General features: G+C 46.7%; 2 protein-coding genes across 2 annotated transcripts in view; one reads left to right on the top strand and one right to left on the bottom strand.

The window, feature by feature from the left end:
• LOC117970927 (alpha-N-acetylgalactosaminidase-like) overlaps positions 1-11,043 on the bottom strand; it is an 11,789-nt gene extending 746 nt beyond the window's left edge. The window contains 14 exon segments of the mRNA XM_059019051.1: positions 1-234; positions 915-1,055; positions 2,026-2,100; positions 2,103-2,207; positions 2,209-2,235; positions 2,794-2,823; positions 2,825-2,866; positions 2,868-2,944; positions 2,947-2,956; positions 3,188-3,282; positions 3,752-3,844; positions 3,847-4,103; positions 8,949-9,105; positions 10,857-11,043. The exon segment at positions 1-234 is cut by the window's left edge and continues 746 nt beyond it. Of these exon segments, the coding sequence (XP_058875034.1) occupies positions 25-234; positions 915-1,055; positions 2,026-2,100; positions 2,103-2,207; positions 2,209-2,235; positions 2,794-2,823; positions 2,825-2,866; positions 2,868-2,944; positions 2,947-2,956; positions 3,188-3,282; positions 3,752-3,844; positions 3,847-4,103; positions 8,949-9,103 (1,317 nt within the window). The 5' untranslated portion in view covers positions 9,104-9,105; positions 10,857-11,043 and the 3' untranslated portion in view covers positions 1-24.
• Positions 11,044-14,637: 3,594 nt separating this feature from the next.
• LOC131727794 (essential MCU regulator, mitochondrial-like) lies at positions 14,638-17,129 on the top strand. Its single transcript, XM_059019055.1, has 3 exons — positions 14,638-14,838; positions 16,212-16,352; positions 16,535-17,129. Exons 1-2 carry the CDS (start codon positions 14,683-14,685, stop codon positions 16,347-16,349), a joined length of 294 nt encoding a protein of 97 aa, XP_058875038.1. The 5' UTR covers positions 14,638-14,682; the 3' UTR covers positions 16,350-16,352; positions 16,535-17,129.
• Positions 17,130-18,048: the final 919 nt, after the last annotated feature.

Here is an 18,048-nt window from a genome sequence, read left to right on the forward strand (position 1 = left end):
AATTTAAAAAAAAAAACAACAACATTACAGAAAGTTAGGCCACTGGTTCCCAGTCGGGCTGTCGTCTTCCGGTTTGTATTTGAGACGGGGGTCTGGGTCCCGCCCCTCCCCCCGCCCGTGGTGCACTGTGGGATAGACGTACCACATGACCACCCCCGTGGGGTTAATGACCACGGTGAAATTCTTGTCATCGGTCAGCCCTGTGATTATCGCTCCAGTGAAAACGTCAACGGCCTTAAAAAAAACACAAAATACGACTTACTCTTGTCATGATGATGATTAAACCTTAAAGCCACTATCAGCCGATCAAAACTATTTAAAAAAAGATAATTTAAATTAAACTACAGCTCCCAGCATGCCCCAGCACTCGTACCCACAGTGAGGGATGCTGGGAGCTGTAGTTCTTTATCTAAGCAGGTGAAGCAGCGTTCTCTCACCAGGATTAGAAGATTCAGAATACAAACTACAGTTCCCAGCATGCCCCAGCACTCGTACCCACAGTGAGGGATGCTGGGAGCTGTAGTTCTTTATCTAAGCAGGTGAAGCAGCGTTCTCTCACCAGGATTAGAAGATTCAGAATACAAACTACAGCTCCCAGCATGCCCCAGCACTCGTACCCACAGTGAGGGATGCTGGGAGCTGTAGTTCTTTATCTAAGCAGGTGAAGCAGCGTTCTCTCACCAGGATTAGAAGATTCAGAATACAAACTACAGTTCCCAGCATGCCCCAGCACTCGTAGCCACAGCGAGGGATGCTGGGAGCTGTAGTTCTTTAAGCAGGTAAAGCGGTGTTGCTAAACTCATCAGGATTAGAACATTCAGAATACGAACTGCAGCTCCCAGCATGCCCCAGCACTCATAGCCACAGCGAGGGATGCTGGGAGCTGTAGTTCTCTCTCTCTCTCTCTCTCTCACCCGGTATTCTCCGCTGGTGTAGTTGAGTTCTCTCAGCGAGGTCTCGTAGCGGAACGGCATGTCTGTTCTTCGGCTGAGGAAGACGAGGGAGCTGGCGGAGCGAGAAAGAGGACGCAGGAACACCTGGATACCACTCTTCAACTTGGGGGAGAGAGAGGAGAGAGGAGAGAGGAGAGAGAGGAGATAGGAGAGAGGGGGGAAGAGGGGAGAGAGGAGAGAGGAAAAGGGAGAGGAGGAGAGGGGAGAGAGAAGACAGAGGAGAGAGAGGAGAGGACAGGAGAGAGGAGAGGAGAGGAGAGAGGGGGAGGGGACAGAGGAGAGAGGAGAGAGGAGAGGAGGAGAGGAGGAGAGAGGGGAGAGGGGGAGGACAGGAGAGAGGAGAGAGATGCTTGCATAAATTTGCCTTGAAAATAAAGAACGTCTGAATTTGAAAAACAATTTGAATTTGAGAGTCAGAGAAAGGGCAGAGGAGAGAGAGGAGAGGGACATTCCTCTCCTCCCCCTCTCCTCCCCCTCTCCTCCACCCCCTCCCTGCACCCCCAGGGGGTCCTGGTTGATGGCTCTCCCCCCTCCTCTCCTCTCCTCCTCCCCTGCACCCCAGGGGGTCCTGGTTGATGGCTCTCTCCCCTCTCCTCTCCTCCTCCCCTGCACCCCCAGGGGGTCCTGGTTGATGGCTCTCCCCCCCCTCTCCTCTCCTCTCCTCCTCCCCTGCACCCCCAGGGGGTCCTGGTTGATGGCTCTCCCCCCTCTCCTCTCACCTTCAGCACCCTCCTCCCCTGCACCCCAGGGGGTCCTGGTTGATGGCTCTCCCCCCTCTCCTCTCCTCCTCCCCTCACCCCCAGGGGGTCCTGGTTGATGGCTCTCCCCCCTCTCCTCTCCTCCTCCCCTGCACCCCAGGGGGTCCTGGTTGATGGCTCTCCCCCCCTCTCCTCTCCTCTCCTCCTCCCCTGCACCCCCAGGGGGTCCTGGTTGATGGCTCTCCCCCCTCTCCTCTCCTCTCCTCCTCCCCTGCACCCCCAGGGGGTCCTGGTTGATGGCTCTCCTCTCCTTCTCCTCCTCCCCTGCACCCCCAGGGGGTCCTGGTTGATGGCTCTCCCCCCTCTCCTCTCACCTTCAGCACCCTCCTCCCCTGCACCCCCAGGGGGTCCTGGTTGATGGCGATGGCCAGTTTGTTCTGCAGGATCTCTCCGCGCCTCCGGGCCTCAGGGTTCGAAGGTCGTTGGACATGAAGAGGGGCGCGGCCAGGACTGACCACAGAGCCATCTGAGAGCGGGACTGGTCAAGACTGAGACCCCCCCCCCCCGAAATCACCCACCAGCAACTGAGAGAGAGAGAGAGAGAGAGAGAGAGAGAGAGAGATATTCACAATTAATGATAGTCAGCCCCTCCACTCCTTCACAGCTCCTCCCAGCCCATCCCCTCAGGATTAAGAAAATAATCAGAATAAAAACTACTGCTCCCAGCATACCCAGGACTCGTAGCCACAGTGAGGGATGCTGGGAGCTGTAGTCCTTTACACAAGCTGTGCCGATAAACTCATCAGTATTAATGCAAATCAGAAGATGAACTACAGCTCCCAGCATCCCTCACTGTGGCTATGAGTGCAGGGGAATGCCTGGGAGCTGTAGTCCTCTACACAAGCAGGTAAAGCTGTGTTGATAAACTCATCAGGATGAATGTAAATCAGAAGATGAACTACAGCTCCCAGCATCCCTCACTGTGGCTATGAGTGCAGGGGAATGCTGGAGCAGTAGTCCTTTATGCAAACAGACGAAGCCGTGTTGATAAACTCATCAGGATTAATGTCCATCAGAAGATGAACTACAGCTCCCAGCATGCCGCAGCGAGGGATGCTGGGAGCTGTAGTCCTCTGCCTCACCATGTCAGGGTCGTTCCAGCGGCCGGGCCCCCGCGGCGGGCTGCAGCTCGTCCTGGTTGTCCGTGAACCAGTCCCAGGATGCCGAGGACGCTGTCCCACGAGTCATCGATGTCATCGAAGTTCCGCCACAGGTTACAGATCTGCCCCAGCTCGTGTAGTTAATCTGGGGCAAGAGCAACACAGTGAGAGAGAGAGAGAGAGGAGGGGGGGGAGAGGGGAGAGAGAGAGGGGGAAGACAGAGGGGGAGGGGGGGAGAGAGAAGGGGGGGAGAAAAGAGGGGGAGAGAGGGAGGGGGGGAGAGAGAGGGAGAGAGACAGACAGACACAGAGAGAGAGAGAGAGAGAGAGAGAGAGAGAGATACACACACACAGAGGCAGAGCCAATGGGAGCGCACCTTGGGAGGGAGTCCGCCCTGGTAGGCGGGCCAGCTGCAGGAGTAGCCAATGGGACGGCCCGTGGCGTTGAGGGCGCGAGACATGAGGGGGTAACCTAGAGAGAGAGAGAAACACACACATGGAAAGGGATACGTTTTCGTTCTCTCGCTTCAGTGGAATAACTCTTATCTATAGCTCTATCTAAAAATAACTGTCTAGCTCCCTCTCCCTCCCTCTCCTCTCCCTCTCCTCTCATCTCCTCTCCCCTCTCCTCTCTCCCCTTTCCCCTCTCCCCCACCCTCTCCTCTCCTTCCCCACCCTCTCCTCTCTCTCCCCTTTCCCTCTCCCTCCCCCTCCCCCTCCCTCTCCCCTCACTCCCCTACCCCTCCTCACTCCTACCCCTCTCTCCTCCCCTCCCCTCTCATCTCCTCTCCCACCCCACCCTCTCCTCCTCCTTCCCCCCCACCCTCTCCTCTCTCTCCCCTTTCCCTCTCTCTCCCCCCTCCCTCTCCCTCACTCCCCTACTCCTCCTCACTCCTACCCCTCTCTCCTCTCCTCTCCCCCCCCTCCCTCCTCCCCCTCACCCTTTGCTTGCTCCGTCTCGTTAGAGTAACACCCGTCCAGCTTCAGCATGTCCACTCCCCACTCCGCGAAGGTCCTGGCGTCCGTCTCCACCTGTCCAGCGTGGTCCCGGGGTAGCCCCCGCAGGTGAAGTTGCCCAGGTCAGCGTAGATGCCCAGCCGCAGCCCCCGGGCGTGCAGGTACCCGGCCAGGGCAGGGATCCCGCTGGGGAAGCGCTGGGGGTCGGGCTGGAGACGCCCCTCGCTGTCCCTCAGCATGGAGCTCCAGCAATCGTCCAAGTTGAGGTACACGTACCCCAGATCTCTCCAGCCGTCCTCCGCCAAGCGGTCAGCCATGTCCCGGAACAGACGCTCGCTGGGGGGGGGGGGGGGGGGGGGGGAGTAATAATCAAATCAATCGATCAGTTATTGATTCACACACTCAATATCACACTCTGTATTATGAGTATAGGGCAATGGAAATGACTATATATCAAAGCTTAGTAAAGTATACCTCTCTGTGCTTTACAATGCTTCCCTATGCTTTACCAGACCTCTCTGTGCTTTACAATGCTTCCCTATGCTTTACCAGACCTCTCTGTGCTTTACAATGCTTCCCTATGCTTTACCCAGACCTCTCTGTGCTTTACAATGCTTCCCTATGCTTTACCCACACCTCTCTGTGCTTTACAATGCTTCCCTATGCTTTACCAGACCTCTCTGTGCTTTACAATGCTTCCCTATGCTTTACCAGACCTCTCTGTGCTTTACAATGCTTCCCTATGCTTTACCAGACCTCTCTGTGCTTTACAATGCTTCCCTATGCTTTACCAGACCTCTCTGTGCTTTACAATGCTTCCCTATGCTTTACCAGACCTCTCTGTGCTTTACAATGCTTCCCTATGCTTTACCACACCTCTCTGTGCTTTACAATGCTTCCCTATGCTTTACCAGACCTCTCTGTGCTTTACAATGCTTCCCTATGCTTTACCAGACCTCTCTGTGCTTTACAATGCTTCCCTATGCTTTACCACACCTCTCTGTGCTTTACAATGCTTCCCTATGCTTTACCAGACCTCTCTGTGCTTTACAATGCTTCCCTATGCTTTACCAGACCTCTCTGTGCTTTACAATGCTTCCCTATGCTTTACCACACCTCTCTGTGCTTTACAATGCTTCCCTATGCTTTACCAGACCTCTCTGTGCTTTACAATGCTTCCCTGTGCTTTACCATACCTCTCTGTGCTTTACAATGCTTCCCTATGCTTTACCAGACCTCTCTGTGCTTTACAATGCTTCCCTATGCTTTACCAGACCTCTCTGTGCTTTACAATGCTTCCCTGTGCTTTACCATACCTCTCTGTGCTTTACAATGCTTCCCTATGCTTTACCAGTCCTCTCTGTGCTTTACAATGCTTCCCTATGCTTTACCAGACCTCTCTGTGCTTTACAATGCTTCCCTATGCTTTACCAGACCTCTCTGTGCTTTACAATGCTTCCCTATGCTTTACCACACCTCTCTGTGCTTTACAATGCTTCCCTATGCTTTACCACACCTCTCTGTGCTTTACAATGCTTCCCTATGCTTTACCACACCTCTCTGTGCTTTACAATGCTTCCCTATGCTTTACCAGACCTCTCTGTGCTTTACAATGCTTCCCTATGCTTTCCCAGACCTCTCTGTGCTTTACAATGCTTCCCTATGCTTTCCCAGACCTCTCTGTGCTTTACAATGCTTCCCTATGCTTTACCAGACCTCGCTGTGCTTTACAATGCTTCCCTATGCTTTACCAGACCTCTCTGTGCTTTACAATGCTTCCCTATGCTTTCCCAGACCTCTCTGTGCTTTACAATGCTTCCCTATGCTTTACCAGACCTCTCTGTGCTTTACAATGCTTCCCTATGCTTTCCCAGACCTCTCTGTGCTTTACAATGCTTCCCTATGCTTTACCAGTCCTCTCTCTGCTTTACAATGCTTCCCTATGCTTTCCCAGACCTCTCTGTGCTTTACAATGCTTCCCTATGCTTTCCCAGACCTCTCTGTGCTTTACAATGCTTCCCTATGCTTTACCAGACCTCTCTGTGCTTTACAATGCTTCCCTATGCTTTACCAGACCTCTCTGTGCTTTACAATGCTTCCCTATGCTTTACCAGACCTCTCTGTGCTTTACAATGCTTCCCTATGCTTTACCACACCTCTCTGTGCTTTACAATGCTTCCCTATGCTTTACCACACCTCTCTGTGCTTTACAATGCTTCCCTATGCTTTACCACACCTCTCTGTGCTTTACAATGCTTCCCTATGCTTTACCAGACCTCTCTGTGCTTTACAATGCTTCCCTATGCTTTACCAGTCCTCTCTGTGCTTCACAATGCTTCCCGATGCTTTACCACACCTCTCTGTGCTTTACAATGCTTATCTATGCTTTACCAGACCTCTCTGTGCTTTACAATGCTTCCCTATGCTTTACCAGACCTCTCTGTGCTTCACAATGCTTCCCTATGCTTTACCAGACCTCTCTGTGCTTCACAATGCTTCCCTATGCTTTACCAGACCTCTCTGTGCTTTACAATGCTTCCCTATGCTTTACCAGACCTCTCTGTGCTTTACAATGCTTCCCTATGCTTTACCAGACCTCTCTGTGCTTTACAATGCTTCCCTATGCTTTCCCAGACCTCTCTGTGCTTTACAATGCTTCCCTATGCTTTCCCAGACCTCTCTGTGCTTTACAATGCTTCCCTATGCTTTCCCAGACCTCTCTGTGCTTTACAATGCTTCCCTATGCTTTACCAGACCTCTCTGTGCTTTACAATGCTTCCCTATGCTTTACCAGACCTCGCTGTGCTTTACAATGCTTCCCTATGCTTTACCAGACCTCTCTGTGCTTTACAATGCTTCCCTATGCTTTCCCAGACCTCTCTGTGCTTTACAATGCTTCCCTATGCTTTACCAGACCTCTCTGTGCTTTACAATGCTTCCCTATGCTTTCCCAGACCTCTCTGTGCTTTACAATGCTTCCCTATGCTTTACCAGTCCTCTCTCTGCTTTATAATGCTTCCCTATGCTTTACCAGTCCTCTCTCTGCTTTACAATGCTTCCCTATGCTTTACCAGACCTCTCTGTGCTTTACAATGCTTCCCTATGCTTTACCATGCCTCTCTGTGCTTTACAATGCTTCCCTATGCTTTACCAGACCTCTCTGTGCTTTACAATGCTTCCCTATGCTTTACCACACCTCTCTGTGCTTTACAATGCTTCCCTATGCTTTACCACACCTCTCTGTGCTTTACAATGCTTCCCTATGCTTTACCAGACCTCTCTGTGCTTTACAATGCTTCCCTATGCTTTACCAGACCTCTCTGTGCTTTACAATGCTTCCCTATGCTTTACCAGACCTCTCTGTGCTTTACAATGCTTCCCTATGCTTTACCAGACCTCTCTGTGCTTTACAATGCTTCCCTATGCTTTACCAGACCTCTCTCTGCTTTACAATGCTTCCATATGCTTTACCAGACCTCTCTGTGCTTTACAATGCTTCCCTATGCTTTACCAGACCTCTCTGTGCTTTACAATGCTTCCCTATGCTTTACCAGACCTCTCTGTGCTTTACAATGCTTCCCTATGCTTTACCAGACCTCTCTGTGCTTTACAATGCTTCCCTATGCTTTACCAGACCTCTCTGTGCTTTACAATGCTTCCCTATGCTTTACCAGACCTCTCTGTGCTTTACAATGCTTCCCTATGCTTTACCAGTCCTCTCTCTGCTTTACAATGCTTCCCTATGCTTTACCAGACCTCTCTGTGCTTTACAATGCTTCCCTATGCTTTACCAGACCTCTCTGTGCTTTACAATGCTTCCCTATGCTTTACCAGACCTCTCTGTGCTTTACAATGCTTCCCTCTGCTTTACCAGTCCTCTCTCTGCTTTACAATGCTTCCCTATGCTTTACCAGACCTCTCTGTGCTTTACAATGCTTCCCTATGCTTTACCAGACCTCTCTGTGCTTTACAATGCTTCCCTATGCTTTACCACACCTCTCTGTGCTTTACAATGCTTCCCTATGCTTTACCAGACCTCTCTGTGCTTTACAATGCTTCCCTCTGCTTTACCAGTCCTCTCTCTGCTTTACAATGCTTCCCTATGCTTTACCAGTCCTCTCTCTGCTTTACAATGCTTCCCTGTGCTTTACCAGACCTCTCTGTGCTTTACAATGCTTCCCTATGCTTTACCAGACCTCTCTGTGCTTTACAATGCTTCCCTATGCTTTACCAGACCTCTCTGTGCTTTACAATGCTTCCCTATGCTTTACCACACCTCTCTGTGCTTTACAATGCTTCCCTGTGCTTTACCAGACCTCTCTGCTTTACAATGCTTCCCTGTGCTTTACCAGTCCTCTCTCTGCTTTACAATGCTTCCCTATGCTTTACCAGTCCTCTCTCTGCTTTACAATGCTTCCCTATGCTTTACCAGACCTCTCTGTGCTTTACAATGCTTCCCTATGCTTTACCAGACCTCTCTGTGCTTTACAATGCTTCCCTATGCTTTACCAGACCTCTCTGTGCTTTACAATGCTTCCCTATGCTTTACCAGACCTCTCTGTGCTTTACAATGCTTCCCTATGCTTTACCAGTCCTCTCTCTGCTTTACAATGCTTCCCTATGCTTTACCAGACCTCTCTGTGCTTTACAATGCTTCCCTATGCTTTACCAGACCTCTCTGTGCTTTACAATGCTTCCCTATGCTTTACCAGACCTCTCTGTGCTTTGCAATGCTTCCCTATGCTTTACCACACCTCTCTGTGCTTCACAATGCTTCCCTATGCTTTACCAGTCCTCTCTCTGCTTTACAATGCTTCCCTATGCTTTACCAGACCTCTCTGTGCTTTACAATGCTTCCCTATGCTTTACCAGACCTCTCTGTGCTTTACAATGCTTCCCTATGCTTTACCAGACCTCTCTGTGCTTTACAATGCTTCCCTATGCTTTACCAGACCTCTCTGTGCTTTACAATGCTTCCCTATGCTTTACCAGACCTCTCTGTGCTTTACAATGCTTCCCTATGCTTTACCAGTCCTCTCTGTGCTTTACAATGCTTCCCTATGCTTTACCAGACCTCTCTGTGCTTTACAATGCTTCCCTATGCTTTACCAGACCTCTCTGTGCTTTACAATGCTTCCCTATGCTTTACCAGTCCTCTCTCTGCTTTACAATGCTTTGTACCTGATGCAGTTCTTGGGGTCCGTTTTGCAGTCGATATTACAGCGGTACCGTTCCCATGCCAACCAGCCCATTGGAGGGGTCCTCATCAGGCCATTATCCAGGGCAGAGGCGGCCGAGGAGAATGCCAGCATGAAAACCACAGACAGGGCGTCCATTTCTGAGAAACACAATTATAAAAAAATAAATACATAAATAAATAAATGAATGAATGAATGAATTATTAATAAAATCAAAATGAATAAGAAATGAAAGAAAACTCGCAATTAATATAAATTTGCCGTCTTTGTTGAGTTTTTCTAGTGATTAAGTATGTCTCTCATTATTATTATTATTATTATTATTATTATTATTATTATTATTATTATTATTTATTTCTTAGCAGACACCCTTATCCAGGGCGACTTACAATCGTAAGCAAAAACATTTCAAGCGTTACAATACATTATTATTATTATTATTATTATTTTGATGATAATGTTAACAGATATCTCCTTCCTCTCTCTCTGAAGAAGGACTTCTAGACCAAAATATCCTTTCTGATCTAAATATATATATATATATATATATATATATATATATATATTAATTTAAATAAATTCTTCACATTTTCGTGTGCGCCTATATGACTTTTTTTTGGTGTTTGTCTTTTGGTCCACAGCTTGCAAAACGAATAAATAAACTAATAATCATAATAATAATAATAATAATAATAATAACATGTGTCTTGGATATGATACAGCACGCTACGTCACAACAGCGTCTCATCGCTCCTCGTGGGAGTTGTTATTTTCTGGGGACCCGACCCGACCCGACCCGACCCGACCCGACCCCGACACGCGGGTCATCGAGCGCCCGATCCGGCTTGCGTTTTAACAGCTGGTTTACCAATAATAATAATAATAATAATAATAATAATAATAATAATAATAAAATATATATATATATATATATATATATATATATATATATATATATATATATATATATATATATATATATAGAGAGAGAGAGAGAGAGAGAGAGAGAGAGAGAGAGAGAGAGAGAGAGAGAGAGAGAGAGGAGAGAGGAGAGAGAGAGGGGAGAGAGAGGGAGAGAGAGAGAGGAGAGAGGAGAGAGAGGAGAGAGAGGAGAGGAGAGAGGAGAGAGAGAGGGGAGAGAGAGGGAGAGAGAGAGAGGAGAGAGGAGAGGAGAGAGAGAAGGGGAGAGTGGGAGAGAGAGAGAGAAGAGGAGAAAGAGAGAGAAGGGAGGGAGGGAGAGAGAGGAGATGAGAGGGAGAGAGATGAGAGAGAGAGAGGAGAGGAGAGGGAGAGAGAAAGAGAGAGAGAGAGGAGAGGAGAGAGGAGAGAGGAGAGAGAGAGAAAAGAGGGGAGATAGGAGGGGAGAGAGAAGGAGAGAGAGAGGGGGGAGAGGGAGAGAGAGAAGGGGGAGAGGGAAAGACGAGAGGAGAGAGAGAAGGGGAGAGTGGGAGAGAGGGGGGAGAGAGAGAGAGAAGAGGAGAAAGAGAGAGAAGGGAGGGAGGGAGAGAGGAGAGGAGAGGGAGAGAGATGAGAGAGAGAAGGGGAGAGGGAGAGAGAGAAAAGAGGAGAGATAGGAGGGGAGAGAGAAGGAGAGAGAGAGGGGGGAGAGGGAGAGAGAGAGAGAGAGAGAGAGAGGGGGGAGAGAGAGGAGAGAGAGAGAGAAGGGGGAGAAAGAGAGAGAAGGGAGGGAGAGAGGAGAGGAGAGAGAGGAAGGGAGAGATAGAGAGATAGAATTACAAAAAGGAGAAGAGAAAAAGGCTACCACAGTCTCTTACAAGTATTAAGCACGAGATAATAACGATATACATATTTAATTCATACCGTGGCCCTTTAGGGCTTCCGTAGACGTCCGTTTTCAAATACAAAACACAATTTAAATGAGATTACTTACTGTAATTCGGTGGGAGAGCGTTTCGTTGCAAGTTTTGCTCGCTGGGTTGCTGCAGCCCCGTCTCCGCTCAGTCAAGTCTGCTGTATTTCTCTCCTGGTCATGTGACTCCTGATCATGTGAAAGTTATCACATGACCCGACCACCGCCGTGCAATCTGGAAGAACCGGATCCCCTAATCTGAACACCTGACACAGTCATAAACACAAAAAACGAGTTCTGTTTTTGAAACGACCTTTCTTAACCACAGAGTTAGTTAAAACGAAAAAAAAAAACCCACAACTGTTCAGATTCCTCTCCCTTAATTTATTAAACCATTCGTGTTTAGAAAGTTATATTCTTGTACAGACGCATAAACTTTGCATGGTCAGCTTTAAAATCCACTCTCTCACCTCTTATTAGCTTTATTAACAGTATCGCTGGTCCCTCCCTTTAGAGGAGCGCTGACCATCTTTAAAATCCATTCTCTCGCCTCTTATTAGCTTTATTAACAGGATCACTGGTCCCTCCCTTTAAAGGAGCGCTGACCATCTTTAAAATCCATTCTCTCACCTCTTATTAGCTTTATTAACAGGATCGCTGGTCCCTCCCTTTAAAGGAGCGCTGACCATCTTTAAAATCCATTCTCTCACCTCTTATTAGCTTTATTAACAGTATCGCTGGCCCCTCCCTTTAAAGGAGCGCTGACCATCTTTAAAATCCATTCTCTCACCTCTTATTAGCTTTATTAACAGTATCGCTGGTCCCTCCCTTTAAAGGAGCGCTGACCATCTTTAAAATCCATTCTCTCACCTCTTATTAGCTTTATTAACTGTATCGCTGGTCCCTCCCTTTAAAGGAGTGCTGACCATCTTTAAAATCCATTCTCTCCCCTCTTATTAGCTTTATTAACAGTATCGCTGGTCCCTCCCTTTAAAGGAGCGCTGACCATCTTTAAAATCCATTCTCTCACCTCTTATTAGCTTTATTAACAGTATCGCTGGTCCCTCCCTTTAAAGGAGCGCTGACCATCTTTAAAATCCATTCTCTCACCTCTTATTAGCTTTATTAACAGTATCGCTGGTCCCTCCCTTTAAAGGAGCGCTGACCATCTTTAAAATCCATTCTCTCACCTCTTATTAGCTTTATTAACAGTATCGCTGGTCCCTCCCTTTAAAGGAGCACTGACCATCTTTAAAATCCATTCTCTCACCTCTTATTAGCTTTATTAACAGTATCGCTGGCCCCTCCCTTTAAAGGAGCGCTGACCATCTTTAAAATCTATTCTCTCACCTCCTATTAGCTTTATTAACAGTATCGCTGGCCCCTCCCTTTAAAGGAGCGCTGACCATCTTTAAAATCCATTCTCTCACCTCTTATTAGCTTTATTAACAGTATCGCTGGTCCCTCCCTTTAAAGGAGCGCTGACCATCTTTAAAATCCATTCTCTCACCTCTTATTAGCTTTATTAACAGTATCGCTGGCCCCTCCCTTTAAAGGAGCGCTGACCATCTTTAAAATCCATTCTCTCACCTCTTATTAGCTTTATTAACAGTATCGCTGGTCCCTCCCTTTAAAGGAGCGCTGACCATCTTTAAAATCCATTCTCTCACCTCTTATTAGCTTTATTAACAGTATCGCTGGTCCCTCCCTTTAAAGGAGCGCTGACCATCTTTAAAATCCATTCTCTCACCTCTTATTAGCTTTATTAACAGTATCGCTGGTCCCTCCCTTTAAAGGAGCGCTGCCCATCTTTAAAATCCATTCTCTCACCTCTTATTAGCTTTATTAACAGTATCGCTGGTCCCTCCCTTTAAAGGAGCGCTGACCATCTTTAAAATCCATTCTCTCACCTCTTATTAGCTTTATTAACAGTATCGCTGGTCCCTCCCTTTAGAGGAGCGCTGACCATCTTTAAAATCCATTCTCTCACCTCTTATTAGCTTTATTAACAGTATCGCTGGTCCCTCCCTTTAAAGGAGCACTGACCATCTTTAAAATCCATTCTCTCACCTCTTATTAGCTTTATTAACAGTATCGCTGGTCCCTCCCTTTAAAGGAGCGCTGACCATCTTTAAAATCTCTCACCTCTTATTAGCTTTATTAACAGCATCGCTGGTCCCTCCCTTTAAAGGAGCGCTGACCATCTTTAAAATCCATTCTCTCACCTCTTATTAGCTTTATTAACAGTATCGCCGGCCCCTCCCTTTAAAGGAGCGCTGACCATCTTTAAAATCCATTCTCTCACCTCTTATTAGCTTTATTAACAGTATCGCTGGCCCCTCCCTTTAGAGGAGCGCTGACCATCTTTAAAATCCATTCTCTCACCTCTTATTAGCTTTATTAACAGTATCGCTGGCCCCTCCCTTTAGAGGAGCGCTGACCATCTTTAAAATCCATTCTCTCACCTCTTATTAGCTTTATTAACAGTATCGCTGGTCCCTCCCTTTAAAGGAGCGCTGACCATCTTTAAAATCCATTCTCTCACCTCTTATTAGCTTTATTAACAGTATCGCTGGTCCCTCCCTTTCAAGGAGCGCTGACCATCTTTAAAATCCATTCTCTCGCCTCTTATTAGCTTTATTAACAGTATCGCTGGCCCCTCCCTTTAAAGGAGCGCTGACCATCTTTAAAATCCATTCTCTCACCTCTTATTAGCTTTATTAACAGGATCGCTGGTCCCTCCCTTTAAAGGAGCGCTGACCATCTTTCAAATCCATTCTCTCACCTCTTATTAGCTTTATTAACAGTATCGCTGGTCCATTATCCCGGGTTTAAAAGGCATGTCGTATGCAGACAGGCTAAAAGGATTGAATCTGTTCAGTCTTGAACAAAGAAGACTACGCGGTGATCTGATTCAAACATTCAAAATCCTAAAAGGTATAGACAATGTCGACCCAGGGGACTTTTACAACCTGAAAAAAGAAACAAGGACCAGGGGTCACAAATTAGATAAAGGGGCATTCAGAACAGAAAATAGGAGGCACTTTTTTACACAGAGAATTGTGAGGCTCTGGAACCAACTCCCCAGTAATGTTGTTGAAGCTGACACCCTGGGATCTTTCAAGAAGCTGCTTGATGAGATTCTGGGATCAATAAGCTACTAACAACCAAACGAGCAAGATGGGCCGAATGGGGCCTCCTCTCGTTTGGAAACTTTCTTATGTTCTTATGTTCTTAAAACGATAAGTACATGAATCAGTATTAACAGTCATACCCGTGGAGCCTGTCATGTGACATCTAATTGATCAATTACAGTTCAATTACACTTTGTTTTTATTAAATAATTTTAATAAACGTGCGATACACTGCATAATTTTGCTGAATGACAGATCTAAGTTCTCCAGTATGTGTGTGTATTTGTAGCAGTGATAATTATTGTTGGGGTGGAGTAGTGGTCAGGGCTCTGGACTCTTGACCGGAGGGTCGTGGGTTCAATCCCAGGTGGGGGGGACACTGCTGCTGTACCCTTGAGCAAGGTACTTTACCTAGATTGCTCCAGTAAAAACCCAACTGTATAAATGGGGAATTGTATGTAAAAATAATGTGATATCTTGTAACAATTGTAAGTCGCCCCGGATAAGGACGTCTGCTAAGAAATAAATAAATAATAATAATAATAATAATAATAATAATAATAATAATAATAATAATAATAATAATGTTCTTAAACACTATGAGGCAGCTGGAGCCGCAATGGCGGACTCAGGGCTGCAGTTTCACAACGGACCAATCACACCCCGGCGCGTCAGAGAACGATGACGTCACAATCAGATGCCGCGCCTTTAGTTTGTTCTGTTTCATTCTCACGACACGTCACAGACTGACAGTTGGCAGCTGGACTCGGAAGATGGCGTTTGTTGTCTGTCGCTCCGTCGCTCTCCTCTCACTCCGCGCCGCCGGGCTGAAAAACGGCGGCTCTACGCGGCTGAAAACCGGGACGAACGTCTTCAGCCGCTCGGCGGTCACCACCGCGTCCGGGAAGATGTTACCGAAACCAGTCAAGGTCGGGAAAAATGAATCTGTGAGATTAAGGGAATATGGAAAGGGGGTTGGGTTAAGTTGTTAGGGCGTGATTGATTGGAGTTTAAACCAATCGGTGTATCGGATTTGGAAGAGGCGGGGTTTAAAGCAACGGGATTGGAGAATTAGGTGTGATTGACAGGTCTTTCTGCCTATGGGTGACGTTTTGACTATAGAAGGGGTGAGGTACACGGAAATTGATTAGAAAAACAATTGAAAAAAGTTACAGCTGCATAAAAATAATGTTTTTTTTAAACGTTTAACATTGTTTATATTTTTGTATATTTATTTATGTATTAATTTGTTTTGATAATTAGTGAAATAAAATATCAAAAAGCTAATAAGAGGTGAGAGAATGGATTTTAAAGATGGTCAGCGCTCCTCTAAAGGGAGGGGCCAGCGATACTGTTAATAAAGCTAATAAGAGGTGAGAGAATGGATTTTAAAGATGGTCAGCGCTCCTTTAAAGGGAGGGACCAGCGATACTGTTAATAAAGCTAATAAGAGGTGAGAGAATGGATTTTAAAGATGGTCAGCGCTCCTTTAAAGGGAGGGACCAGCGATACTGTTAATAAAGCTAATAAGAGGTGAGAGAATGGATTTTAAAGATGGTCAGCGCTCCTTTAAAGGGAGGGACCAGCGATACTGTTAATAAAGCTAATAAGAGGTGAGAGAATGGATTTTAAAGATGGTCAGCGCTCCTTTAAAGGGAGGGACCAGCGATACTGTTAATAAAGCTAATAAGAGGTGAGAGAATGGATTTTAAAGATGGTCAGCGCTCCTTTAAAGGGAGGGGCCAGCGATACTGTTAATAAAGCTAATAAGAGGTGAGAGAATGGATTTTAAAGATGGTCAGCGCTCCTTTAAAGGGAGGGACCAGCGATACTGTTAATAAAGCTAATAAGAGGTGAGAGAATGGATTTTAAAGATGGTCAGCGCTCCTTTAAAGGGAGGGACCAGCGATACTGTTAATAAAGCTAATAAGAGGTGAGAGAATGGATTTTAAAGATGGTCAGCGCTCCTTTAAAGGGAGGGACCAGCGATACTGTTAATAAAGCTAATAAGAGGTGAGAGAATGGATTTTAAAGATGGTCAGCGCTCCTTTAAAGGGAGGAACCAGCGATACTGTTAATAGAGCTAATAAGAGGTGAGAGAATGGATTTTAAAGATGGTCAGCGCTCCTTTAAAGGGAGGGGCCAGCGATACTGTTAATAAAGCTAATAAGAGGTGAGAGAATGGATTTTAAAGATGGTCAGCGCTCCTTTAAAGGGAGGGGCCAGCGATACTGTTAATAAAGCTAATAAGAGGTGAGAGAATGGATTTTAAAGCTGGTCCTCTCCTCCTCTCTCTCTCCAGACCTCGTTTGGGTTGGTTCGGATGACGGCTGTGGTCCTCCCCTTCCTCTATATCGGGACTCTCATTAGTAAAAGCTTTGCAGCCCTACTGGAGGAACACGACATATTCGTACCCGAGGACGACGATGACGATGACTGAGAGGTAAGAGAGGAAGAGTCTTTCTCAGCGTCTTCAGTGTAAATTCAATGGCAAACGTTTCCGCTAGAAGTCTCTCTCAGCGTCTTCAGTGTAAATTCAATGGCAAACGTTTCCACTAGAAGTCTCTCTCAGCGTCTTCAGTGTAAATTCAATGGCAATGCTCTCTCCTGTGTTTTCTTCCTCAGATCGGTCTCAGTGAACACGGGGTAGCGGACGGAGTTCTGTGGGTCACTGAAGGAACCAAACCTGAGAAGGAAAGTCAAGAACTGACCGAGACTTCGAAACACAAACTTCCAAACGTCCTTCTCTGAGTTTGAGAAGCAATCTCCCTCCTTACCTCTTTATAAAGTGTGAAACACCAAGCGATTATTATTATTATTATTATTATTATTTTGCTCATTCTTTGTTGCTTTGATTGTGAGTTCAGGAGCTGTTTTTCAGTTCTAGCTGCGCTGCCATAGTTACTGTATTGTGAATCAGTCCAGCCCTGGCTATAGGACTACAGCTCCCAGCATGCCTCTGCACCCCCGGCAAAGGCAAGGGATGCTGGGAGCTGTAGTTCTTTAACTACGGTGAGCTGTAGGACTCCCTGTGTGTGCGTGTGACCCTGAGCGAGTCGCTTCACCTCCTTGTGCTCCGTCCTTCGGATGAGACGTCAAACAAACGAGCTCCTATTGGAAGTGACTCTGCAGCAGCAGCAGCAGCAGTTGTTGATGATGCAGAGTTCACCCCCCTAGTCTCTGGAAGTCGCTTTGGAGAAAAAGCCTCCGCTGAACGACTCGTTAATAATAATAATAATAATAATAATAATAATAATAATAATAATAATAATAATAATAATAATAATAATAATAATAATAATAATAATAATGAGGAGCTCGGATTGAGTTCAAACTTCATATAAAAGGTTAAAAGGGTCCCTAATTAAGAAACAAAGCTGAATCCTCGTCTCCTCAGTCTGGTTTGAGTGTCGATGGCAGATCGGAGAGACACAGACCCTGACGAATGTGTTTGTCTTTATGTTTCTCTTCTGCATGAACGAATGTATTTCAAAACGATAAAATAAACCAATATATCTAACACTACGCTTCGGGACGGTGTGCTGCGTGTTTCCTTTGCCGGTTCTGTCTTTGGATTCTGATTCATCAGCGTGACTTCGTGTGACTCGGACCCGGGAGCGTGCGATGCGTTTCTCCCCCGTCGTCACGGCGACTCCAGTCCGGGCCGCGTTGTGATCGAGTCGGATCTGTGTTCACGAGAACAAACTGTGTTTGAAACGTTACCTTAATCTGGGGAGGGGAGGGGGGGGTTTGATTTTTTTTGCTGGTTTTGTTGCCCAGGTGAGTTCAGCAATACACTGAGACACAGAGACACGGAGACACACACTGAGACACAGAGACACAGAGACACACACTGAGACACACACACACACACACACACACTGACACACTGAGACACACAGAGACACAGAGACACACACTGAGACACACACACACACACACACTGAGACACAGAGAGACACTGAGACACACACACACTGAGACACACTGAGACACTGAGACACACTGAGACACACACACACTGAGACACACAGAGACACTGAGACACACTGAGACACACACACACTGAGACACACAGAGACACTGAGACACACTGAGACACACACACACTGAGACACTGAGACACACTGAGACACACA

The sequence above is a fragment of the Acipenser ruthenus genome, unplaced genomic scaffold, assembly GCF_902713425.1.
Source record: "Acipenser ruthenus unplaced genomic scaffold, fAciRut3.2 maternal haplotype, whole genome shotgun sequence".
Classification (NCBI taxonomy): Eukaryota; Metazoa; Chordata; class Actinopteri; order Acipenseriformes; family Acipenseridae; genus Acipenser; species Acipenser ruthenus.